A 27,693-nucleotide genomic window follows, 5' to 3' on the forward strand; every position below is an offset into this window, starting at 1 on the left:
TTTAAAACATTAAAATATTTATTTATCGCACCAGGGATTCTGTAAATGGATCACATAAGTCAGGGTCTCGATTGATCGTCACATTGAATTTTGTCCCAACCCTAACTTTCATGATCCCAGACCCAGGCTACTTCATTAAGTCTCCCCAGGCTCTACTGAAGCTAAAGCTGTTTTCATATACGTACTCTTGAAAATGTCTTCCTCCTGATCTGGCTGTTCACATAGGCACCTCACAGTGGGAGACTATCACTGTCGGCGAGGAGAGGGGCGGGGGTTCTCCTGAGGCAAGAAGGGACATTAAAAGAATTCCGCAGAAGTGGCAGACGAAGCAACAGAGTCAGCTATACGATGTTATAATGAGAATATTTTCCATTATATCAATGCTATTTGTAGTCAGTCAGAATCACAATATCAACTAAAGAGTGGAGAAGAACAAACTGGAGAACAGAAAACATAATGCAGCAGGTAAATAAGAGCACGGAGATCGACTGGTGTCCACACATGCAGCTCCTCCTGCAAATAAATATCAGGAGTTTTGTGTAAATGTGAAAGCACTATAAGTTGGGTGTTGTTCTTGAGAGCACTAGCAGCAGAGTTTATTCACATTGCATTTCAATCCTGTGCTTGTCCTCTGTCCCAATTCTGCAGAAATAGATGTTTGTCAAGTTTTAATTCAATTGTAAGTCAATATTTAGCCCTAAAGGCAAGAGTGTTTTGACAATGTTTCCAATGAACTGTTTGATAGATGGAACCGGATGTCAAGATGAGATGAATTTCTGCTGCTCTCCAGCAGCTCTGTTAGTCATGGGGACAAAATAAGGCATGCAGTGGTTTTGTAAGATGGTTACAAAGTCTGAGGAATTAGTTAAAATTGTATGTGTATGAGTTCAGACAAACTCCTGCAACTGCATGTAATGAGTCTACCTACACAAATGTTAACATACCTAATGCCTGCGTTGATATATTGATGAGGTTTAAAACACTTTTATGCAGTCCTTGTTTCTCGGGTCGTGTTACGGCCATCACCCATTTCAACTATTTCAAACCTATCCATCCCCGCCCACCTCACGCTATTAGACCTATAATGGAAGTCTAGATTTATGGTTAATTTCCAGGAAACCCCTGTGTTCTGTCATAAAGTGCTTTCCATTAATTAGCGACTCTGTTCCTCGGAGGGGGAGGGGGAGACAAGACAAGGGGTGGAGGGGAAGACGAGAAGAGTGATTAATGAGCTAACTTGTGCAGCCAGCGGCTCGCCTAGCTTCAGAGCTAAGCGTGAGAGCCAGACCCACAGAGACAGAGAAAGAAAATAAATATGTGGCCCCTGAAAAAAAAGTGCATGGAAATTCATTTAAAGAGTAGCTGAGTGCCATTTCAAAGAGATGGTGTGGCATTAGGGCTGAACTGTGAGTGAGAGGGCAGAGAGCAAGGCCTGATTACGCCCTCTCTGGAGCCAGACGGCCAGCAGACGGCCAGGGATGGGTGTGTGCTGGACTGAGATCTGTTAACAAGGCAGGCAGTACAGGCGGCTTCTTGACTTCTTTTGCTCTCTTAAGGTGTGAGGTTCCTGCCGAGATGAGAGGATCAATACCACTTCCATATGTTAACTGAAGTGGTACTAGTATTATGATTCTTGTTTTAAAGAAGGGGAGAAGCTAGTTGTTGACAGCTTTATTTATTTATTTTATATTTAATTTAGGGAAACTGTTGCATCCCTGGGTGTCCACTTGAGGCTGACTCCGAAAGGCCAAAAAGTCCTATCCAAACCCAAAGTAAAATATGCCGGTTATAAGAGCAGAAATAAAGATGTTTACAGCCTGCTTGAAAATACGACTTTGGTTTGAAAAGTTCATGCCGAAAGTATAATCATCTGCTTTTTTTTCTAATAATTTAAGAAGATTGCAACCACTTTTGTATGTGGCAGCAGCCAATTAGCTTAGTTTAGCATCAACATTAATACAAAAGCATTTCTAATTATTTTATTTATTGAAATTGAGTTTTTGGGGGCTTGTAATATTTGTCTTTTTTTTTTTTTTTTACTATAGAACGGAGCTAGACCAGCTGTCTCCTCAGTTCCACTATTTGCGCTAAGCTAACTGGCTGTATGACATCATATGAGAAAGGTACCAATCTTTCATAGAAGTATCTTCCAATCAGGGAATGAGTAATTCCCAAAATGTTGAACTACTCTTTAAGTCAGGATCAGCTTCGAACAGATCAATATTTTGGCTGGCTTATGTTACTGACCCTTGGCAGTGTTCCTGAGCAGAGACTCCTCTAGAACTCAGATTAAGAGGGCAGTCTGGCGCGAGTCCAGAGGTCTGGCTAGACATTATCTCTAGCACCCCTGCATGTTTTCATAAGGGGGCCTCCTAGTCTCTCTAGTGCTGGCCTGTAAGTGGCTGGGAGTGGACAGCGATAGTGTTTGTGCGTGCATGAATGTTTATGTACGCATGTGTGTGTGTGTGTGTGTGTGTGTGTGTGTGTGTGAGTGCAGAGTAAACTGCCGCCTTGGTGGGGCAACACACTGTCTGCCATGTCTCTGGTCAAGAAGAGTGCCATTAGGGGAGCGATGAAGCTGATGACATGTTGTTCCTGTGACAGGCCGCCTGGCCCCAGACTCCTCTCTGCTAGTGCTACTGCTGCTCCTGCCGCTGCTGCTGGAGCCGTGGGAGCCTGCCACTGCACAGACACAGAGACGCAGGGACTGAGTTTATTTTAGGAGGTGGTTTGGTGCCGGACACCCTGTCTACTCTCCCACCAACCTTTATTCAACAACTCCCCCCTCTTCCCACACTCACAATACACACCCACACCTTATCACCAACACACAAGGAACCGGGAGGCTTTTACACGGCGTCAGAAGTAAATGCTGAAACAACACAAAAATTATAAAAGAGTCTGTGCACCCACATTACCCACACACAAAACAATTAACTGTTTTTTCAATCATAGGCTAAGTTTAAGTTGCAGTAATATCATTTAGCTTCCATTTAAACACAAGTAGGGTGAAAGGAATTTTGCTAATTGTGCTCTTTGCATTTGGATATTATGTATTACAATCAACATCTCTCCAGAAATCCACACACAGACATGCTGTAGAAGGATCTCTTTGGTAGAAAGTTAGTTTGAATGAAAACTGTTAACTGTGAGGTCTTTAAACACGTTAACTTTCACAGGTCTGGTAAAAAAAAATACCAAAATATACAGTACAAACTATGTATTCAAATGGCATGATCCATTCTTTTTTTTAAAATAAACACCAGATACTTGTGCCCTAATGAAAGGATAAGTGCTCAGTGATCAGATTAAACAACCAAGGACTGGATTAAAGTAGTAGATAGTGCTAATAAAGAAGTGCTAAAAGTATGGATAATGTTCAGTCTGGATGCTATAGCCTTTGAATGCATGCATATGTCAACTGTATTTATAGTTGTTTATGAGTTCATACCGGATGTTTGAGAGGAGTAGGATGTGATAGCATGGAAATATTGCTCAAGTTATTGCCATGTTTTCCCGACTCACATCAATTGGCACTTGGTTGGACTGTGGGTTGGACAGTTTCAGTTATTACAACGTTTTCCAATTCAGTTGTCTCAATTCTCATGATAAGGCCTGCTATGTGAAAGTGTCTATCTATCATGACATTTGTTGTGCAGACTGATGATTTTAAGTACTACATACATACAGCGCTAAAATCAGAATTACAAAAAAATGCATCCAGCTTTCCAGCCACACCTGACCTGGTAATAAACCTGCTGTGATTTAACTCTGACGACATGATCTGTAACTGAGTGTTGACTCCCAGGAATGCATTACACACACGTTGATTTATGTGTTTGTGTGTTCTCTTGTGTGACTTCATTTGAACTTTTCTTTTCAATTGGCTCCAATAATGACTCGCAGAAAACGGAAAAAGGACGACTAAGTTGTAGCTGGGGATGACATCCGCTAAATGTTGATTGTTCAATGCTCCTGGATCTTTTATAAATCTGTGATTGACTTTATAACAAAAATATTATTCAATAGACTAATCAATCATGTGTCCCAGTGGTGTTTATGTGGCCACTGAAACATTCAACTTGGGTAAAGCTCCTTGAAAACACTTCACTCTCTGCTTCTGATTGAGTAACACAGGGGACACATTTTGAACAGGTGCCCAGTGAACCTCTCTCTCTCCCTTTCTCTCTCTCTCTCTCTCTTTATGTCATTGTAACCTGACTCCCACTGCTTCATACAGCCCCACAACTCCTCTTATACTCAAGTAGAGTTTGGGTAATGTTGTCTTCCTCACCAGGAAGACTGTGCTCTATCTTACAGCAGTAACATCCTCTTGTAAAATGCCAGTCACAGGCCGCGGTGGAGGCAGTCATGTTGACACAGAGACGGTCAGTGGAAAGACTGGCGTGATGAAACTGGGGGATACCCTTACCCCCCCGTTTACCCTCCATCTGCCTCCCATGCTCTTGGCTTCTGATGCTCAACAGGACCCTCTTTCATGCTCACTATTTTTGTAGTTCATCTTGGAAACTAAACCTTTTTCTGAAATAATTAAGGTTGCATTTATACAGTGCTCAGCTGACCTGATTTGGGATTTAGTGCCTTGCACAAGGACAGAACACAGAATCCAGAGACTGATCCCCCAACTCTGAAACTTCAATCTGCCTGACCTGCACCCTTTGCAAGGAAACATTATCAATGCAGTGCACAGCATAGACATGAACATTACCTTTATTTATGTTACACTTAAAAAGGATCTTTAAAACCTTTTAATCCAAGATCTAAATAATCCAACCTTCTTTTGCACAGAAGCAGGTCAAGCTCAACTAATCATGCAATGATTACAAAACACCTCATCCGTAGTTCTTCTTCAATGGTATAAAAGTTAAACTGTTTACAATACAATACAATACAATACACGTGTTAATGCATGAGTGAATGTGTAGGGTTAAGTTACTTTACAGCTCAGGTCAAGCAGTACAGATGATGAATATTTTTTATTCATTTGTTAAGTTTTTAAACAGTTTCAATGTTTCTTTTTATTGCTACTTAATACGTATTCTACCCCATTACATCTCAGAGGGAAATGTTGCATTTTTGACATTAACTTGAAAAAAAACATACCAAGTGGTTTGAAACTCTTTGTTTTTCATCTGAAGAATATAATTCGATTATATAAAAGGTGATGCTTTAAGGTTGTGTTGTCATATCTCTTTGAAGGGAGCATACAGGAGCATTTATGTGTCATTTTATTAAAGTTATGTACGTTAAGTTGTAAGTTATAATGTACTTGGATCTAAAACTGCACTTCAAAATATAGCCTACTATATGAACATATTTTGACTGTAATTTTATAATATGTTGACAAAACAATAGATAGAAGTTCATGTTTATGAGTCAGTCTTATACACACTATGTATCCTGTGTGTTGTTGGTTGTAGGGGGACTTTTTTATTTTTTCCTGTGAACATTTTTGTAGCCTGTAAACGCACACACAGGGGCATTTATAGTTTTGTGTTTATGTATCTATTACCATCTTTTCGGCAGTGATCACCACGCTGCAGGACATTTCCAGTTCGAGAGCAAAGTAGAGCAGTGCAGGATGTTGCGTCTTTAAGAGTTAAGAAACTTGAAACCAAACCGTGTTTGCGCAACAATCAGTGCGGCTCCCAGCAGCCGCCAAAGTGTCTAGACTGGCACATGATGGCGGGAATCAACCAATGGCTCCAGAGCTTTCCTCTGGGGCCCCGCGAGAGAGCGAGCGAGAGAGAGAGAGGCAGTGAGAGCGAGAGTCAAGGCACACAGAATTACACGGAAATTACACTAGTGGTGTGAATTTCTAAATAAAAGTACAACATTAAATGTTGACGTTTTTCAGTGGTCTTGATGCCATCCAATGTTTTAGATACAACTACCTTTGTTCCTGTTAGAACTTTGAATCTTGGACTTCTATAATTGAAATACTAATACTAATTTATTTAAACTATTGCAACTTGTATAGGGTTATCACCATACCAGATTTTAAACTTTGATAAGATTCTAGTTAGAATCAAACAATATCGGTACCTGTTTCGATACCAAGGCAACAAAAATAGAAGTCCCATGGGCACAAAAAAATGCAGGCCACACTCTCTAAACTGCAATGTTGTAAAAAATGTGCCCATCAGTGGCAATCCAGAAGTGTTTCAGCATATTCCTGCTATACATATAGGCCTATCCTTTTTCAAACATTACCCAGAAATGACACTGAAATATGGATTTGTGGAATAATTGTGTTGCCATTTCAAAGATGACCCTACCCTGCTTTTTTTGGCAGCCTTATCTGTATCGAGCCTTGAACATCTATATTCAAATATTAAATATTAAGATACTTTTGATAAATGTAAAATCCCCTTATGATTTAATTCCACTTTAAACGTCTTTCCTTATTTTCTTTCGTGACAAATGGCCCTAGATCGTGTTTATTTTAAAACTTTTATTTTGAAGGGCCTTCGCGAATTAGTCTGGTTTTAGTATGTGTGGCTTGACTGTTGTGTGTGTGCAGGAGCATGTGTGCGTGTTGCTGTGTGAGTTTGTGTGTGTGTACGTGTTTGTGTGTGTGTCAGAAGAGGACTTTGAGGGGAGTGGAGAGTGGAGTAATTCCAGCTCTCTTTAAAACAACTTCACAGCACGGAATCCGTCCCGGAGTTTGGCACTGAAGTCCCAGTACATCTCTGCTTCATCCCGGGACTCTGCTGCAGGATTATTTCTTCCAGCGCCGCGACAGAAATCACCGGAATTCCAGTGTTATGAGGATTTATTTCGGGGTGAAGGGAGGATTTTACGGATCGAGGGGTGCAGAAGGCTGGAGGAGGAACTGTGGAAAAAGTTTTGGATTGATGTTTCTGATGGTGGTTTTTGTGAATGTAAACTGAAACTGCTCCCCGAGGGTCTAACTATGGTTTGTGGATTGTGTGCGGGATCTCCAGAGTGTAGGGGAGTTGAAGGCTGTGCGACAAGTCTTGCAAAAGTTGTGGCTTAATTGAGTTGGCGACAGCAGGTCCCTGAGCGGTGACTGAGCGGAGCCTGCTCCTTCTGCAGACTTTGAATGATGTTTAACGCAGCGCATGGTTGAATGTTTCTTTCTAATGCAGCGGGAGATCCACGAAGCGGTGCCCATGTTGTGCGCACCGTGCACAGACCTCTAGTCCTGCGCGGGGAAGAGAGTAAATCGATGTGGCATCACCCGGGACCCGGACGGGACCGACAGGACGCATTCAAAACTGTCTAGGTTGTCGTATGTTCAAGTCGAGACGCTCAGGTCTTGTACGGCGACTCTGGAGAAGCCGTCTGGTCACCGAGAGCGACGGGCGGGATGGAGGCAGAAGAGGTGAGGGAGGACGGACCGGACCGTGTGGCAGACACTCAGGAAAGCTCCACAGACACGAGCAGCGGTCGGTGACACAGACTGACCCCGCTCCGGGACTGACGTGGGAAGCTGGGGAGCTGATAGAGAGCGTGGAGAGGGAAGAAGAGGAGCAGCCTGACGATGACCGGGGTGCCATGTGCGTCCCGGAGCACAGAGGCTCCCGGCGAGGACAGGAAGGCGACAGTAGGACGGTGACGTGTTGTTTGTTTGGGGAATGGGATCTCAGACCGCGGAGCCCTTATTGGGCCCCGAGAAAAGACGGAGGGGGCCCTTGCCAGTGCGCACCGAGGCAAGCGGGACTGGAGGAAGAACTGGCGAGCACTGCTCATGCGTTTTTAAAAAGACTAAAGGAGGGATGTCTGGACGCGCTGCTGAAGGCTGTGGAGGCCAGAGGGGGGATAAACAGCGAGTGCGTCATGGTGCCGAGCTCTGAGCTGCGGCTCGGGGCTCATCACGTCTCTCCACAGTCTCTCCTGTGTAAGGTGTACCGCTGGAGCGACATGCCGCTCTCAGCACGGCTCAAAACACTCAGCCACTGCCAGAGCTTTGGAGCAGAGGACAGCGCAAAGGTTTGCTGCAACCCCTACCACTACAGCCGCCTGTGTGGGCCAGGTGAGGACCAAGACATTGTTGGGGAGGGGGTGGGGTATAGAAGAGACCCTTACCCTTAAGAAAAGTTCCTTTAATTGATCAGATGTTAGAGTAACAGCTGGAGGTGGAAGCAAATGAACTAATGCGAGTCTTCCCTGAAACTTCGCATCACTTAAACGATCTTAATGGGGGCCCCTGAGACTGAAAAAGTCCTGAGTCCGCACACCACAAGCTGCTCCAATGAAATTGAATTTAATGGGAAAAATCACATGTAACGTTTTGGGCCCTCGCCCTTCATCAGACAACCCCCTGAGACTACCTCAGGAACCCCATTGGATCGCACATGCAGGTTAGGGCCTTGCAGAGACTATAAATCAAATAAAAGTTAAGCTATACGTGAACTTAATTAGACTTCTTTAAATGATCTGCCATTTACAAAACAAGTCATGTTAAAATCATTAGAATGTCCTTTAAACAAGATGATTGTTTGCCTGAGGCCTGTAGCTGAAGAAAAGAGAGGCCCCTTGTGCTGTTTCACACATCATATTAACTTAGAAAACAGCCAATAAATGATTTGTTTTTACGTCAGTTATCCCAAATAATGTCATCTTACATCTGCTGTAAACTGAATACAATCATGTAAAAGCAAAAAAGTTAAACACCTAAACCTCTGGAGAATACATGACATGGACTCTCTTCTCATGTTTCCTCTGCCTCTCCTACACTTTTATATTTTCAAACCGAGCTTGGACTTTGGTGAAACATTACTTTGATTTCTCTCCACATTCCAAACACATTACACACTTGACTTAAATTTGCGCAAAACTTTGCTTCTTCCCACATCATCCAATTGTAGGCCGCTCTCAAGTTGCACTTAGGCTCTTTTTTCTCTGACAAGGAGGTCCTCCTCTTGTTATTTAGGCGAAGGAGTGCCGATAATATACAGTTTGCATAGTGCTGGCGCCAGACTGACTCGCTGGGTATCTGACTGACTGAGGACTCCGGCAATTACTGGCTCTGCTCTTAAAGGGGCCGCAGCCACAAAGCAGGTCCACTGTGGACTGAAAGGGACTATCCCAGCAGCAGCAGTTTTACTGTGTTCACTGGCCTGCTTTTACACTGAAGTCATTTTCAGAGTCTGCGTGAATGACAATGTCTCATCTGAAATAGGATATACACTGTCTGGGATTAATGACTTGCAGGTTAGCTTTGGACTTCAGAAAAAAAACATAGATGTGTTCATGCAATGAGGTGCACATTCTTCAAGCGTTTCACCAACAGACTGTCTTTTGAAGCTTGGTACAAACCTAACTATGAACAAAAGTTTGTAAAAAAAAAAATACTCAATTTAACTGTACAACTGTTTACAAAGATACAGATATGCTTGAATGAATATACAAAAGGTTTTGTTTTTTTCTCAAAATAAGATATCTCATTTACAAAATCACTCAAGCATGACGCTATAAAAAGATTGATTGCTGTTAGGAGTTCTGTAACCTTCATTTTTCATGATTGCCTATAGAGTCACTTTTCAGACGAGAAGGAGAATTGCCTGAGAGTCCAAATGTTTTTAACTTATTTATTTCATTAAAGCCAGTAGAACTGCATTTTATTAAATCCAATCCATGATTATCATTACCTGAAAAGAGAAGACGTTGTTTGTTATTTGATTAAGGTGAGACTGAAGTCAACTGAACATTTTCCGTTTCAGTTTATGATGATGTGAGATTGGGACAGGGCTTGGCACTTAGTTCATGACAACACGATAACAAAATGGTGTTAAATCTGCAAATAAGCATTTCACATGCAAACCCACAGCTTGTATAGGGACACCCGGTTTTTGATTGTTTCATGCAGCAGTTTTATGGCTCAGTTTGTAATTTGGGATTAACAACGTACAGCCTCTAATTTAACCTTGATTTTTGTTGTATTCCCAGAATCGCCTCCTCCCCCGTACTCTCTGTCCCGTTCAGAAGAACACAAGCCACTGGGTGAGTTTTGGGGAAAAGGCCTCCACACATAAAACCAGTAAATGACACAGAGGGTGTTGTCACCCTTATATTTTGAGACTGGAAACAGAGATAATGTTTGGAAAGCTGCTGGTGTTGAAATAAACCAACAAGCTTTGCCTGAGCTCATCTTACGTTTTCATGAGCATGGCATCTAGACCTTATAATAGGAATGCAAATAGGAATAGGAATTCATGCAAAAAGGCAGTCTGCTGTGCAGTTTTGGGGGCTGTGTTAAAACGGAAAACAGCTTTCCCTTTTCCTGCCAACAACCCCAAATTAATAAATATTTGTGATTCTATTAAACTTGTTGAAGTGCTAATATCAAACTATTTATTTTTGCATTAGTATTGGATTTGTAACTCACTCTTCTACTTTGTTTTTGCTTCTTCTTATTTTCCCAGACTCGTCTCTGTCTTACACTGAAACTGTGCCCCCCCTCTCCTCCAGTCCGCCTCACATTACGCCAAGAGAATACACAGGTGAGTTGCTTTTATCATGACTTCAGGAGTATGAAGACTGTGTTCCTGCAGAGTTCAGATGCTGAAAGTGCATTTGTTTCCCTGAAAGATGAACAAATACGTTTGGAAGCACTAATGGAAAAAGTTTTTTGAGTTGCATGAGTGTGTTTGCGCTAAGAGACCAAACACACACACGCGCACACACACACACACACACACACAGCCATGCAAACACACATAGCGTGCATCCTCTCTAATTGTTTTCATAAAAGGGTAAACAACATTTACTTGTGTTATTATGTTCAGCTTTCCTTCCTATTTTCAAAGGCTGTTAAGACAACCAAAAACTCCTCTGCATAAAGCTTCTTTTGTCAAAGAGGCATGGAGGGCTTGGTGGGGGTCTGGGGTCTCTCACCATCTAGATGCCACAGCAGTGTAGCCTCTCTCGCTCTCTTTCCACTGTCTCTCTCTCCCTGTGCGTTCTACACAGCAAAATATTTCACTGGGATGAAGCTGCAATAAGATCCCTGTGCATACTCCCAATCCCCTCTGCAGCCACCCATCCCCCTCTTTCCCTCTTTCTTCCCTCAAATCCCTCCATTCCTCTCGGCAATTGAGCAGTGGAAAGAGGCTGGCATTTTGGGGGCGGGGGAGCCGAGCGGCTCTGATGAGGCGGAGGTGTAGAGTTTTGTGTGTGTGTGTGTGTGTGTGTGTGTGTGTGTGTGTGTGTATGTGGAAAGGAGGGGGGCTTAGGGCTGCGTTTGGACAGGAAACAGCCCCCTCTAGATGATGAAACTGGAGCTTTATTTGTTTACGTGCTGGGGTCGGGTGGAGAGGTCCTCGTAGCGTTAGAAGAAACCCACAAACCCACTCGATCAAGCCTCCCTGGGCTCACTTGTGGACGGTGATGAAAGGTGAATGGGCACCTATAAAGTATGTGTAGTGTAGATGCAGCGTCACAGATCTTTCTGAAGAGGCGCCACAACTCCAGTTAAAACTGCTTTTTTTGTTTTATTGTGTTGAAATATGAACTGGAAGTTTTTTTTTTATAAAAGTTGATGCTTGAAGTAGTTTTGAGTTGTTTTTTTTATGTTTTCCATGCTGAGGTGCAGGGCTGTAGCTGACATTTTAACAGTACAGAGGTCTCAAGCCCTCCCAACACACTCCCCAACACCTTGAGTTTATTTTGATCAGGGTTGATTATTTAAAAATGGATATACTTTTATGATAGATAGATTTTATGTTCTGGGCATTTTTATTGCCTTTTTGTCTTTTTAAATGCCTTTTCAAACCCTTCTGAACAGTATCAGGGATAAAAAGGGATAAAATTGGAATTTCAAGTTATTTTCCTTTTTTTTTTTCACAACACCCGTAAATTACTATAGTTCAATAAATTTATTTTAAAAAAACATGTTTTTTTAGAAGTAAATGTGAACTCCCCTGATGATATAACATATCAGTTGGATTTATGTGTCATCTAAGCGCTTGAGAAAAATAATCTGCTTTTATTTATAAAACAAAAGTTCACAGTATTTCTTTCCTTGCATTCCTTGCACGTGTAAACAAGGTCTGAGTATTTTTTTACTCAGTCCAAAATTCATCCAAAGTCTGCCCAATCAAGGCCACAAGTCGATCAAGAGTAGTAGCTTGTGATTTTGAGACTCTGATGTGATTCTGAGTATAACGAGAAATAAGTGGAAACAGATCGTTTTCTTACTTGATGTGTTGTGTTGAGAGTGTTGGCACTTACGAACTGCCATTTACGTCCCTGCTACGCCTCGCGTGCAAAATGTACCGCACAGTTGTGGAATGGTGGGGCAAAGTCGTTCCACCCCTGATCTGCAATACTGACGGAGGCGTGGTGGGGGGAACTAGCTGGCAATATGTAGCATCGGAGCTGGCGATGCTACAACACCGCTGTGTGTGCGCATGTGTATTTGAAGCTCCCGCTGTCTGATCACACGCCGTGCCTCTCCTGCCCCCTCTTGGCATTCCGCAATATCGTAATGCAATGTGAATTCACACACTTGGACACCAAAACTACTCCTTTAACCGATGCACTGTACAAGAGTGTAATGATGGCGGAACGTCGTAATGGTGATGTTGCGGACCCGAAGTCTGTAAGCAGCTTGTGTTTGTGTGTGCGCGTGTGTGGTCTCTGATCCCCTGCCCCCAACACCAGAATGCTGGAGCCGAGAAGTGGAGCTCAAGCCAGGAGCACGAGCAGCACAGAGACTTGGCAAAACAGAAGCTGTGTGAAAAAAAAAATCTGCATGTAGCTTTTGTGGTACATTTTTACAGGTTATACAGCTCTCCTTTTTGAGCTACAACAGCTTTGATAACAGGAAATAAGCTGAACATGGAGCGTGTATCAAAGAATTGTTTGCAGCTTATAAAAGCCCTTGATGTTTGTTAGCTCTTTAAAGAGTGTAAATGAGCCCCTTTTTTGTGCAGGTGATCCTTTGGCAGATCATCTAAAGCCTGTGATGTTTTCTTTGGAACAAATATAAGCATTGAACATGTTCCCCGCCACTTCAGCATCTTTTTTTATTCCTTTTAAACCAGCTATGTATTCTAGCTTTAAGGGGAGGAAAAAAGGGCTGCAGCAGGGTGTGGTCCATACATACCTTTGCCCTGGCCTCTTTTATCATTCGATCAGTTAACGTTCCCTTTAAACCGCAGCTTACAGTCTCGCTTTGAAAAGGGAAATGTCTACTGGAAGTTTAGGAGACTAAAATCTATTCGGTCCGTCCCTCGGTGACTCCAACAAAACGTGTCATTCAGCTGCTTATTGTCAGTTGGTGTGTGTGTGTGTGTTGTGTTGTGTGTGTGTGTGTGTGTGTGTGTGTGTCTGTGTGCGTTTGTTCCTGTGTGTGTGACAGGGAGGCAGAGAGGGAGGAATTTCTGTCTGACTCGGTGATAAGATCGTCTCAGAGCACTCACATAGGGGTTCTATCAGGACAAAAACACACACACTCACACACACACACACACACACACACTCACACACACACACACACACACACACACACACACACACACAGTTCACCAATAACGCGATTTGTTCTAAGGAAAGAAAAGTTCTGTTATTTTCTTTTACCTTATAATTGATGCATAACTGAAATGAGATGTCAGCTGCATATATACTTATAAAATACATAGTACATACAAAACTTAGCCCATACTCCTGTTTTTTCATTTATGGCCACACCAAACTCCTGCATCAGCCATCCCGCCATTATTAATTATTTCACCTTTAAGAAACACTTTCTGTTTCTGTTTTTTCCACTTTAGTGCCGACTGTCAATCATTCATTAAAGCATTCAAAGCTACTAGCCGACTACTATTGAAGTTCTGACACAGCTGGGTAAAGGGTATTAGTTTGCTAATGATTGAAAGTGAATGGCAGCTCAGCTCCCAGCCTTGAAGCTTCTCAGAAGGCCATTGGAGAATACTGATGTTTAACGAAAAACTGCTTCATTCAGCATTTTTAAAGAATTAGGTTATCAAGTACCTCTGTTGTGGAGAGAAAGAGATCTTTGTGGATAATCTGGTTCAAATAATACTGGAAGAGTCCAAACCTAAACACAAGCTTAGCTCCTCGAAACAAGCTTGCAGTAGTTCATCTTGCTGTCCGCCCTGAAATCCTGTATCAGCTTAAGAGGAGGGTCAGAGAAAAAAAACATATTTAATGGGAAACCGCTTTAATTGTTTTGGAGAGGGGGATTTTTTTTACTGGGGGAAAAACATATTTAGGATGATCATTGAAGGGGAATTCTGACCTTTACTTTGTAAAGTGTACAACCTGACATGCTTTTCTCCAGCAGTGCTCTACGTACAATGAAGCAGCTTCAAATGTTGAATTATGTGTACACCGAACCTTATTGTTTACACTCTCTGCTTTTTTTCGCCTGAAGGTATAACATGTCAGAAATAAATTGCCCATTAGGGGCGCTGAAGGCCTGTCGGTTGGGTTGCGCGCCTTGTTCGGAGGCTGTGGTCCTCCAGGCGGGTGCGCCAGGTTCAAGTCCGATCTGTAGCTCCTGTCCCGCATGTCATTCCCCACTCTCTCTCTCTCTCTCTCCACTTCCTACTCTATCCACTGTTCTGGATAATAAATGCTAAATGCCCTGCCTACTCCCTATTGTAATTAAAGCAAAAGAAACATTTCTGCTCATATTTGCAGTCAGTGTGAGACTGTTATAAACCTACAGTAAAGTTTGATTTAAAAAAAAAAAAAAAACTTTAATCACATAGCATTTTGGACATTCACCCTTAACGCTTCATTTTCTTCATTTTTGATATTTACATAAAATGTGATTTTGTTTTTGCTTCACTTTTGTTTCTGGTGTGCAATGATCATTCAAACCTCCTGGTTTAGCTCGCGTGGCTAAAGAATACCTTTAGCTTTGGGTTTTTTCGTTCACTGAATTGAAAAGTCGTACAGCATCATTGATTTTGCAGTCAGGCATCATGGTGCTCGTCAAACATTTGTCCACCTTGTTGTCATTAGTCTGGGGCTTCCAAGCATGTGGAAACAAGTAAAGCAATGACACTTAATGGACATTAGCGTGGCTTGGACGCATTGAAGTAAGACAAGAAGACTGCTCCCTCTCTGCCCTCAGTAATCATATTTTGGTGGCTTGTTTGCTTAAGCAGAGCGAGGTATCAGCCAAACATCCTGTCTCAAAGCCCTGTCTGCACTCGCTGCAGCATTAACCCCATGAATCGGCCCTTTGACTGATGGGGCACAGCCCAGGAATGTTGGGAAATTGGGTAGGTGAAGGGGAGAGGGGTCTCGGAGTGAAAGAGGTGGGAGGGGGGGATAAGGGGGTCTGACTCTGGAGAGTGACATCTGATACATGTTTGAACATATCGCCGTTAATACTTAAGAAACACGTAGCGGAGCCGACATTCTTGGCAGAGTGGTCGACAGTTTTAAGAGTTTGAGAGCAGCGTGCTGTTTTAGTGAGTTTAGTTCTGGGAGCGTGAAGCTTTCCTGGTCAGTCCTGGTTCACACAACTGGCCAAGGTTTTGGAAAATACCTGCTCTACCATGTCTCTAGTAAGGATTTGACTTAAGCATTAATATTTTAGAAAGAACCCAACATTTAAATACTGTCAAAGTCCTGAGATGTGAAAATCATTCAAGACAGAAAGTAAACAGCCGCACTTTGCTGCGTTCGGGGAGAATCTATCCGTCTTAGTCTGGCAGGGTCCTTTCAGTGACCTGAACTTTCAGCCTGTTTGCTGGCACGCGTACAACACTTGCTCTTATGCCTGACTGAGACACATTAGACTATGGAATTCAACATCAAGTGCTGGCCCATTAACCATTTGCCATTTCCTTACATATTTTCCATCATGGCTCTTTTTCACTTCTAGGAGGGAATGCGGCATGAGATGCATAACAAAACTCACCATAAACTCTTTAATTGCCAGTGTGGTCACTTATTCATGAAGTCTGTTAGCTGGTTTGGATTATTTATTTTTTTTGGGGCTAAAAGTCAGAATGTGAACACTGTTTTTGAAGCTATCTCTCCAAGAAAGTATTTTTTATTCCAGCTGAGATACAACAACAAATGTGTTTCAAAAGAAAAGTAGATCCTCCTAAGCTGCTTTTTCGATCAACATAATAAGAAAACCCACTCACTTGTTGTATCTTACCAGTCACTAAACTAATAATACTAGTTTGTATTACAGAGAAAGACTGGCTATAGCGATACTATATATTCTGATAGTGACTACCACATTATTAAACTTTTAGGTGTTCACTTTAAAGGAAAAACTTGGTAAAGATTCAAGACAATTATTTTTGGATAAATTCAGAACAAAAAAAACAAATACAGAGAAGTCTGAGAAAGGAATCTGTATTTAACCAAAACAACAACCTTTTCAAACATTTCAATGTCCATCATCGACACTTAGCTGTGACTCAGGTGGTGATTCAATCCAGTTAGCACGCCCTTCAGTCCCAAAAGATGTTGACCCTCGCTATATAATAGAGAGATATAATGTTTGTCTCTAAAGCATAATCAGGACAATGATTCTGTTGTATAAATCAGAAATTCTCAGACACAAGATGTATTCGCTAAAACCAAAAGAGATAACAGAGCAAGATTAGAATCCTGATTTTCATAATTCACAAACAAATTAAACTCTTTGTGTCATAAACATTCATCTATTTACCGGAAATCAATCACGTCATTAACAAATAAAAGAAGAGGTTGGATGTTTTAAGAGTCATTTTCTTTGGTGCAGCTGAGATGAGAAATGTTTCTATCTTTTCAATCAGTGTGTCTATAAGAAATGCATCGTGTTCATCTCAAGTATGTGAGGACCTTCTGCATTTCTGGGATACATATTTTGGTGAACCCTTATGAAGGTTGTGTTGTTGGAATACGACGGTTATATTTCTGGTCACAAAAAAAACACAGCGTCATCAACAAATCAAGAAAGAATGAGAATAAATATTTTGCTGTGGAGTCATCCTCTTGTAATAAATCCTAACATGAAAAACAAACAGCTGTAAAGTGAGCTGATAAGACGTGACTGATGAGACTAAAATGCTCGTTATCAATGTTGTTACATGGATACACAGAAAGCTTGTCCAAAGCTTGTAATTGTAGCTTGAAGCCGCCTCCCAATCCGTCAAAATGTGAATTCTTGGGCGCTGGTTGAGCAGTGGTTAGTGCGCACGCCCCATGTATGGAGGCTATAGTCCTCCAAGCAGGCAGCCCGGGTTCGAATCCGACCTGTTGCTTCTTTCCCGCATGCTTCTTTCTCCACTCTCTCTCTCTCCCGGATTTCTGACTCTATCCACTGTCCTAACTCTCCAATAAAAACCCCCCTAATTTCTTGTGCTGGAAGAACTTAAAGTTGCGCAGAACAGATGATGGACCAAAATATATTTAAAGAAAAAATAGATATTTGTGTAGGTTGCGTTTTTTTAATGTTTTATATATTCAGTGTTTTAAGTTTCTGCATACATTTCATCTTGGTAGATACAACACTTTATATGTCAGAGATTACCCTTAGTATGCTTCAGTATTATCCAGAGATTTACAGTATCAGACATTTAATAAGAAGTGACATTGAATGGAGAGCCTTCGACCTCTGAGGGATCTTCATGGATTCAGGAAGTTTTACAACTCAGCAGCAATCATCATGGAGACATTCGCTTGTATTCTGCAAAACATAGTTATGCTTTCCTGAACTTTGCGCGCTCTTCTGTCATCCTCTCGTCTTTTCCTTCCCTTCTTGTAGTCTTAATTGTTCTGTGTCTCAGTGTTAACCTAACTTCTCCCCTTGTAGCCTCTACTGTTTGTTGTACACACATTTTTTCTGTCTCTTCTCTCTTACTCTCGCCCCCTCTCTTTTCAGTCCATGTAGTCAGGCCATCACAATTTAAAATAAGGTTTAAATTACAGGACTGGCTTTGGCTTTCCGTTGTTCCCTCAGAGTTTTTGCCAACCCGCAATTTGGCTTTTAATGGAATCCTGCCATGCTGCTGAACCTAAAGATTCTTTGCAGATGTCGACAGACTCTGACTCTGTGAGATGTAGGAAACTGTCGCCTGTGCTGCGAGCTCTGAATGCAACACTGAGTTAAGAATGAAAGATTAAACATTTTTTAGGAGTAGTTTAAGTGATGTAGCTGCCTGTTTTGATGAGAGAGAACAATTTTGTGAAGCGAATTCTTACTATTGGACTCTGAGGAGGGATTTACTGCCATGTTTTTAATGCGCTTAACATGCTCTTTTGTTCTTTCAACTTTCAGTAAGCAATCTCAAAGCTGCCAACTCATGAATGCATCTTGGATTATAGACATGTTTGATACCTCTCAGTTGAGTTATCATATTTTTAAATCTCTTGAAGAGTTAATATTTCCCTCTAAATAGAAATGTGTTTAAGACAGAAATGTTATGTCAAGTCCCATGCTAGCATAGCCAAACACATAGGCTTAGTTCTCCATGACTATGAACTGACCTGCATTCACTTGGTCTTAAAGACAAATGCAGAATTGCATGGGTGAAGCTGCACTTATCAATATGTGTCATGTGGAAGGGGTTGCTTGTAGTGACCAGCGGATCATCAGACTCTGGGGTTCCCCTCAGCTCTCTCTGCAGCATCTCAGGCTCAAGTTTAATTGCTTGGGATTTTACTTCGTGTGATCATTTCACCTCTCTAATGCTGTTATTTCTAACCTGTTCCAACCTGCACAAAAAGCTTGTTTACACTTACTGCAGGCAATGACTAATTTACGTTAGCCACTTGCTAAACATAGAAAGATAAATAGAAGCTCAGAGAAAGAGGTTTACCTTCTGAGCTGCCTGAGACTAAAACAACAGAGTAACCCAAAGAATGTACATATTGGACTTTTATCATCACCTTAATTTTGTCATCTCACATATATTTTACACATGAGAAAATGTGCAGATGTGTTTGCACTTCTTATCACGTGCATATCTAACATGGAGCCACTAAATGATTGCATGTCTCAAATTCTTTGTGTCATTGTGAGTTATGTTTGGTGATTGTGCATTGTATTAGTGCAGTTTCACATTCAGATAATTCTCCCAAATTAAGTTTGGAAAAGGAATTTCATAATTCATAGCGGAACAATTGGATCTATTCCACCGCTGAGTGTGTAATTATGTTGTGAGGAGTGAAGGCCATATAGTGGGACCACGTGAGGACTCAATGAGAGACTTGTCAACTTGACCCCTGTAACTGGCTGAGCGGGGGGGAGGAAGTGTCGAGGAAGAGGGCCTGTCCAGGAATGTGTTGGGAGGGGAGGCCTGTCAACTGCAGAGCCCTGCTCCTCTGTGTCTGCTTGTGTCTCTCTATTAACATTTAAATCAAAACTTCATTTAAAGTGTGCAAAACTAAAAGCCAGTTACTCCTGCAGCTACAATGTCCCACCTTTATCCCTGAAGCAGTGCAGTTGATTGATGTCTCTCTGGGGCTACAAACAGATCATTTCTGCACCTCTTGAGAAATGTAACCACACAATATTGACAGTGAATTGTGATTGTTGATAGTGAGGACAATATAATTATCAAAAACACTCAGCCGATTAGCTCATCCTTATCTAGAAAAGGTATTTCCAGCGCAAACTTGGACTTTGGTGTGATTGTTTTCTCCTCTCTTTCACAAATGAACATGATTAAGTATTGCAGGAATGCACGGCAAATGATCAAACAATCTGCTTCAACACAGGTTCAACAACAGTAAAGACACAAAGCCTACTTGCCGAACAATAAATCACCTCATGCTGTAGCTGCTTTGACACCTTAATGTACAGTAGACGTATAATTCAGGCTTCAGTCCCACCCTCCCTCTGCTCTGTTGTTGAAGAAGAACTAAAACAGATGCAGAAAAGGCACTGGAACTCAAAGATTGAGAGCCCTAAAAATTTAACAAAATCAGTCTGTCCCTTTTACTCAGATTTATTTAGCTTAATTGTTTATGTCAATCTCAAAAAAGCAAAGAAGCAGGCCCGGATACTGAATCGTCTCAGTACCATTTTGCTGCTCATCAAGCTAAAGCAGCCTACAGACAAAGTGTTGTTCTACAGCAAATTTACTCTGCAACAGGCACATTTTTAACATTAGACAGAGCTACGTTTTTTTATTCTATCATTTACCTCCAGTTAACCTTGAATTTCTTTACTCACTACAAAATTCACAATGTTCCATTACAAGCTTGTTTCCAAGGTTTCATGGAGTTGGGAACCAAAACCTGAACACCAACAAAACACCAGTGATGTCAATGCGCTTTGTCCTTCCAACTAGACACGGTTGACTTATAAATGTTCACAATCTGCAAAAAAAAAAAAACTTGTTCAGTATTAAGTACATTATTATCAATCAGAGTTTATTGAAATCAGACTTTGCACAATAGCACTACCGTTTTATTGAAGAGCATGTTTTTAGATATTTGAATGAGCTTGTCTTAATCATACAAAATATGATTCATAGTAGCATTTTTAATTGATGTACGGTTAAATATGGACAGAAACACCTTTCATTTGAATGTAAGCACCTTTTTACTTCTTTTCTTTCTTCTGTGTGGAATGATTTTTCTTTTATTATATGTCCGCAATATATAAATACAGAACAAATGAGGAGAAAAAATACTGTGCAGCAGACAAGATGTCAAAACACCTACATAATCAATTTAGTACATGCACTTTATATCATCTGAAACTAATTCTCAATTAGTCAAAATGTAACCATTCAGTAAACTAAGAACAACAGCCTTCATTGTAACGTTCAAGCGTAACTGAACTTTGCTAACATTACATTTCTTCACAGTTATGATGAACCTGAAGGGGTTTTTCTCCACAATGACAACATGAACTCGGTATGCTGATGGATGTTTCAAGACATGACAGCAGAGTTTGTCCAGGATGTAACAATGATGTATGCAAACCTGAGACATTCTTGGCCTGACGTCGTCTGGCACTTTGAAGTAGCAGCAGAAACGCAGGAAGCTGGTTACTTTCGCTCTTCCTCTTGGAGGAGCTTTCTGAACTGCCTTCCACCGAGCACGTCCTCCCAGGAATTTTACCGGGACACACAGTAACTTTCCTGTGGCTCGATTGGCCTGAAAGTCTCAGGAATGTGGATTTGTATGAAATAATGGATTTGTGGTAGGCAATTGCAGAGAAAGATTTGTTGTTGCACTCTGCAGCAGGCTACATCACAAGGTCTACTTTACAATGGAAAAAAATGGAGAAGGAAAGTGTGTGTGTGTGTGCAGGAATGTGTGTGTTTGTGAGCAAGAGCCCCGTTGTGTTGGTCTTTAAAGCCCATGTCTGGTGATAACGCAGCTCTCTGATGGCAGAGATAGTCGAGACGCCAGCTTAAATGTGGCTTGCTGGATTGAAGTTGCCCTGTAATGATAGTTGTCTCAAACAACACGGAGCATACCATTTGCAGCTAGCGAGGGATGTTTTCTGTATTCCCCTTTTTATTTTATTTTATTTCTACTTTTTAAAACGTTTGGTTGAAATTTGAGAAATCAAAACAAAGCATCTCAACAATGGTCAGTAACTGAATTCTATCCTCACCCTGTCGTCCCTCTGTCCCCCCCCCCCTATACTCCCTCCCCCTCTTCTCGCTCTCCCCAACCCACCCTCTTCTTTCAGCACAGTGGAAGAGTCTAATAACTGGTGGGGAATCTAATCCTTGGCACTGGATGAAAGACGAGGGTCTCCCTCCCTCCTCTCTCTTTCTCACAGTCTCTTTTTCTCTTCATTTTTTCCGTGGATGCTGGTTATGCTTGGCAGGTTCTCTCCCTCTTATTTTCCCGCTCCCTCTTTCACCCAGTCTCCCCTTTTTTTTTTACTCCTTTACTTCCCTTTTTTTGCCCCAACTTTCTTCCTCTCTGTGCAGGTTAGCAGGAGGAAGCTGGTCAGCAGGAAAGCATGTAATTAAGAGTCAAACGTTGCCTTTTTTGACCCACCCATATTTAGGTTTTTAGCCGAAAAGTAAATGAGAAGATAAATGACACTTTATGTTTTTCTGTTGCTTGTGAAGCTTAAACCAGCAACTAGTTAACCCAGTGTAGCATCACGACTAGAAGCATACTCTGCCTTGTGTGTTTAATATGAGAAAAACTGTAAAAAGTAGATTTCTGAAAGGTATGTGTTAGTTACATTCTGTAGTCTTGTCGCAGCAGGCTCGCCTCAACTTAACCTCTTTACTTGTTGTTAAAGGTTGACTGAAAGGTTAGGACGGCATTTTCAACACGGCGACCGCCGTTCTTGGGCGTCAAAAGTGCGCTTCAGTAACCAATGGGTGACATCACTGAGACTGTGTCCAAATTTGATGTAGTCTATTTGTTTAGACAGAGCCAGGTGTGCTTTTCCCCCCTTTTACCAGTCTTTAAGCTAAGCTATGCTAACAGTCCAGCTCTAAGAAAAAAAGCCGGTAAGGATGTTTCCTCAAATGTCCAAATGTGTCTTTCATAGTTCAAAAGAAGTTGTGAAAAGTTGTGAAATAAGATGAGAAGAAAAAAAGAAAGGAAAGATGAGTAGAGTTGTTATTGTTTGAAGTCCAGGTTTGTCGGTCTGTTGGGAGCGGCCAGGAAACGGACCGTCTGACCTCTTAACTTTGATTGCCACTGTTTTGTGTTGACCTAAATACAGAAAGTTTCCATACATTAAAGGTAAAGACGATTCTGATTGTTTTTCAGCAGCTTTTTTTGTTTTATACTTTACTTGCCTTCCCACCTTTGCTCAGACCTTGAATAAAAACAGCAGTGAAGTGAAGGGGTCGTTTCGAAGAGATTGGCACTAAAGGACAGTGATTTTGAAATGAAACAACAAAGGCTACTTATCTAATTGGTAAACAGAGCTGTTAAATGGTGGTTTGCTTAATAGCTCGCAGGACGCTGTAATTGCTGCCAGCCCTCACGTACAGATGCAGGCGAGCGCACACACACACGTTTTTTTTCCGACTTCCTCCGCTTGAACATAAACACGCTGATAACCTCCAGTCTGAACCCGTCTTTACAAATTCCATTGAAGAAGTCGGGCGCCCACCAGCTCCTTCCTCCCTCTCTCCCTCCCTCCCGGTTCTCCCTCGTCATTCTCACACGAGCTCATGATACCTTCAGCTGGATGCTAGCCAGACTGAGCGTGATGACACTGAAGACTGTGCCAGAAACATTACACATGGCGTGCTGTACCACTCGCACTGTCAAACACTGCTGGAAATCATGATTGACTATTTCTTTATCGTCATGGCATATCAGGAATGTGTTCACATTTAGAAATGTCTGATGTTTTTGTCCAATTTCTTGTTAAAACCTGACAAGTCCAGTTAAACATCTTTTTATAGGACATTTAAAATCAGGCCTGAAGCTGTTATGTTCAAGATATTCAGGCCCAATTTGTTGCTTGTAATATCTTGAAATATGATGTTTACCTGGACGGGTCAGGTGAAAGTGAGACATTTTTGACTAGAAGTTAGACAAATATACTCGCTAAGATTTTACTGTTTGCAGCCCCGTGTAGAAAGTAGAAATAAAGCAAGTTAACACGGATGCTTAAAACCCATTAAATATAATTTAACTGATGCTATACATCAACTAAGAAATGATAAGTTACTTAAATCTGTAGGAATAAAGTCAAGAGTTTACAGTGAATATAGTGACTTTTTAAAGTAAAAGTAATAACTAAAATGATTAGAATTTTTGGCAATGCTAGATAATTTTTGCAGCACGTGGGGGGAAGTTCAGAGACGTAGAAATAGAGTAGAGTGCAGTGCAAAAGATGTTTGAGTTTGAGAAGGTCTCAGACTTTCTGGGTGTTTCTTCACAAAGTTTTTGTGCGCGAACAGAAACACATCTTATTCTTGATCTAAAGTTTCTCTAGATGTTCTTTCTCTGTGTAACTCTCTGTTTGCATAACACAGCATATATGTCTTGTAAACACAAAGTTCATACTCTGTGCAGCATCACTCATTATGTGATAAAAATGTAAAGTGTACTCTGTCTAAAAACCCCTAAAAAGTCCCAGTTTGTTTTATGTCTTGGGAATTAATTTGATCATGAGCTCATAAAGCCTGCCTGTGTTTCCCCAGACATGTTTGTGTTGCCTTATTACAGGGAAGAACAGGGCTTGTAAAAAGTGTTCGGTGTGTGTGTGTGTGTGTGTGTGTGTGTGTGTGATTCTGTTTATGTGAGTGTGAGGGAGTCAGAAAGAGATAGAGTGAGAGAAAAAGAGAGAGAGAGAGATCCTGCTAGCTGAGCAGCCTGCTCTCTTATTGGAGAGCTGTAAAAACTCCAGACCGCAGGAGTTGCCAGCCTGGAATTCACTAATGACACACGTGGGCCTCAGATGAGAAGTGCAATTTTGTGTGTGTTTGTGCGAGTGTGTTATAGTCATACTGTTTGGATCAGAAAGCCCAATTTGTGTGTGTACATGCACTTGTGTGAGGCCCTATCTCATCATCTTGTGTGTATGTGCTTGTATTCATGTACAATCACTCGCACAAATCTCCTCCCACCTCCGCCCCTACCCCAACTCCCTGAAACAAAAATGGCCGCTGTGCAAACATAACACACCTAGCCTAATCTTGGAGCTGGTTTCACCCAAAAGCAGCTTGTTAATGGGAGCAGGACTGTGGCCATCCCTGCCCCTGTCGGATGAAGAGGGGGTGCTGCGCGCTGGAAAATGAAAGGAATGGGGCCACAGGCACATGGGTCTTTAAATCCTCTGTGTCAATAGAGTCTCTGGAGCAAAATAATGGCATCACTCTGTGTGGGAGTTAATGTGAGCTGATAGCATGAGGGCTGAGGGGTCAAGGGTTCATGGGCTTGCGCTAGGTTGACAGAGAGCTGAATGCTTTCCTCTCCCTCCTCACCCCCTCCTGACTCCCCCTCTCTGCTGCTCTCTACCTCCTCTTTACCTCCGGACCTGAAGGGGTGTTGTGGAGGGAGATGATGAGGGATGTCAGAGGAGGAAGTGGCCTGTTTAGTGTTGGCGGCTTTAGGCCACTTCTCAAAATATTCTCATGAGTGACAAGTTAAGGGGGGAAATGGGCAATGAGAAGAAACATGGCGAATGCAGACGCTTCCATCCAGCCAAAAGGGTCGCGATCAACTCAACTCGACTTTGTTTATTAAGCACCTTTCATCCAAACATGCAGCCCAAAGTGATTCACATAGAAACAAAGACTTAAAAAGATTGCAACATTAAAAAAATAATAACATTTAAGAATAAACAACAAATCTGTAAAAAGTAAAATACCAGAGATGAGTCTGTTGAAAACAATGATACAAACTTTGACTAAGGCTTTCTGAAACTCCATGACAAGCCAGTTTATAAAATGTTTTTCAATTCCTTTTAAGAGGAGTTTTATCTTGTGAGGGAGTGAGTTTCAAAGTTTTGCAGAATAAAAACAGAAGACGTGCTTTGTGAGACACATTTGGAACAACTGGAGAGAGAGAGAGAGAGAGAATCCAATACAGTACCTTTGGACCACGCTTAGAATTTACCAATACAGTAGAGCAATCACCAAGCAGCAAATACATGCAGATGCCTTTTCCAAATGTTCCTTCATTATTTACTACAGACATGCAAAATCACTACTGATATGGTTTATTATGGTGTAGATTCAGTTTGCATCTCCTAAATAATATAAACAAGAATTTGGATCATTGGTAGTTTTTTTTTTTTTTTTTACATCTTAAACTGTAGCCTTTTGCAGCTTTGTGCTGTGCTTAGATATCTCCACTAACACTGTGTGTGTGTGTGTGTGTGTGTGTGTGTGTGTGTGTGTGTGTGTGTGTGTGTGTGTGTGTGTGTGTGTGTGTGTGTGTGTGTGTGTGTGTTTCATTTACTATTATGCTCATCTGTCATCCTTTCTTTCTCTGGTGCAGTCGTGTCCATGTGTTCAGCAATCACCTTGTACAGTAACATTATTTGTTGCATAAAATAATCTTTGGTTTGAATGTGCATTGAAGCAGTAACTTACAGTGTAATGTAATTTTCTTTTTTTAAATGCATTGTATGGTAATGATTAGTAAAGGAGCCTTCTGATCATACAATCAATCGTGGCACATGTCTCTCCATTACATGACAGCACATTAGCTTCTATATAAAAAACAGCACCGTTATGGAGTTATCAGTATTTCAGGTCCCTGTATTGTTTTTGGATTCCACAAAATTCTCTCTATGGGTGGACTTTACACCTCTTGTGCAAACAGAGAAAGAATGAGCATCCAAACATTTGGCTCCCGCTCTCATAAAGACTTCCTCTCCCATCCTCCCTTCCTCCTCCCCCCTTAACACAACATCATTCTCCTCCTTTCAAGGGGAATTACTGTCGTAAAAAATTAGTGCACTTACCAAAGCAAACACTAATACCTCCACCTCTCTCCTTCTCCTCAGACACTGGTACCTCCCTCGGCTCCTCCACCTCCGGCGGACATCGCTCTCACTGGTGCAGCGTTGCCTACTGGGAGCAGCGCACACGCGTGGGCCGCCTTTATCCCGCCTACGAGCCCTCGCTCAACATCTTCTATGACCTACCTCAGGGCACAGGCCTCTGCCTGGGCCAGCTCCACGCCAACGCTTACCACAGTCGCCGTGACGACCCTGGCAGCCACGGCACATCGAGTCTTTATGGACATCCAAGCCATGGAAGTGGAGGGAATAACAGCAACAGCAGCAGCAGTGTACAACAGATACGCAGTAAAATCGGCCACGGCATCGTGCTGAGCCAGGAGCCGGATGGAGCGTGGCTGTACAATCGCAGCCTGCACCCCGTGTTCGTCCACTCGCCCACTCTGGATCCACCCAGCGCTCGAGGGCTGAGCGTGAGGAGGGTGATGCCGGGCTTTTCCCTCAAGGTGTTTGACTATGAGCGCTCCAGCTGGATGGCCTCGCACGGCGTAAAGCCTGAGAGCCAGGAGGGGCCCTGGGACCCCCACAGTGTTCGCATCAGTTTTGCTAAAGGATGGGGCCCATGCTACTCCAGACAGTTCATCACCTCCTGTCCGTGCTGGCTGGAGGTGCTGCTCAACAACCACAGATAGCACACAGCCACACTCACAGACTCCTTACCCAGTATCCTTATTGTAATCTACCTAGATTTAATATAAGATTTATATATTATATAAAATATATTATACATGTAAATACTTGAGTCATTTTTACAATGCAATTATTTATGTATAGTGTAATGTGTATATGGACGAAATAAAAAAAGGAACAAGAGTATGCACTTTTCATTCTGTATATGCATTACAGTTTCTCTGTGTCATTTTACAAACACAAACTGTAAACACAAGACGTAACCCGGTTTACATTCTCATGATTTTGCGATTCATCAAAGAGTATGCCATACACACATTGTCAATAAAGTATTTGTATTAAATGAAGGTTCCTGTGGTGGTCTCCAGTGCTTCCTGAAGTTATAATAGTATTTGTTTTAACTCTTGAGACAGATCCAAGCTAGCTGTTTGACCCTGATCTCAGTTTAATGATAGGCTTACCCATTTCTGGCTGTGGCTTCAGATTTCATGGACACGAGATCATTTAAAATTATTTTGCAAATTTGATAATATTTTGCCAAAGGCTAAACTATTGTGTGTTTCAAAAGTTTACTTTTTTAGTGGTACATGTATTCTTGCTCATGTTAGTTGCTCGGGGGTTCAGATTTAGAAGCAGTTTAAAACAACATTTCCACTCAAATCCGTTGAAACTCA

At 41.8% G+C, this 27,693-nt stretch overlaps 1 protein-coding gene across 2 annotated transcripts; it reads left to right on the forward strand.

The window, feature by feature from the left end:
* The first annotated feature begins 6,576 nt into the window (after positions 1 to 6,576).
* Positions 6,577 to 27,366, forward strand: LOC132959412 (mothers against decapentaplegic homolog 6-like). 2 transcript variants are annotated; one of them, XM_061032433.1, is made up of 4 exons: positions 6,578 to 8,020; positions 9,937 to 9,990; positions 10,413 to 10,490; positions 26,375 to 27,366. In XM_061032433.1, the coding sequence occupies exons 1-4, from the start codon at positions 7,279 to 7,281 to the stop codon at positions 27,019 to 27,021; spliced, it is 1,521 nt and encodes a 506-aa protein (XP_060888416.1). In that variant the 5' UTR covers positions 6,578 to 7,278; the 3' UTR covers positions 27,022 to 27,366. The 2 variants fall into 2 exon arrangements, with proteins under 2 accessions (XP_060888495.1, XP_060888416.1); XM_061032512.1 differs by lacking the exon at positions 9,937 to 9,990 and having other exon boundaries at positions 6,577 to 8,020.
* Positions 27,367 to 27,693: the final 327 nt, after the last annotated feature.

Source organism: Labrus mixtus, chromosome 1 (assembly GCF_963584025.1).
Source record: "Labrus mixtus chromosome 1, fLabMix1.1, whole genome shotgun sequence".
Taxonomy (NCBI): domain Eukaryota; kingdom Metazoa; phylum Chordata; class Actinopteri; order Labriformes; family Labridae; genus Labrus; species Labrus mixtus.

Coding starts and splice junctions, on each gene's coding strand:
- LOC132959412 (XM_061032433.1), top strand. CDS start 7,279: ATGTTCAAGTCGAGACGCTCAGGTCTTGTACGGCGACTCTGGAGAAGC. Junction 9,991..10,412: donor AGAAGAACACAAGCCACTGG/GTGAGTTTTGGG, acceptor TTATTTTCCCAG/ACTCGTCTCTGTCTTACACT. Junction 10,491..26,374: donor TACGCCAAGAGAATACACAG/GTGAGTTGCTTT, acceptor CCTTCTCCTCAG/ACACTGGTACCTCCCTCGGC.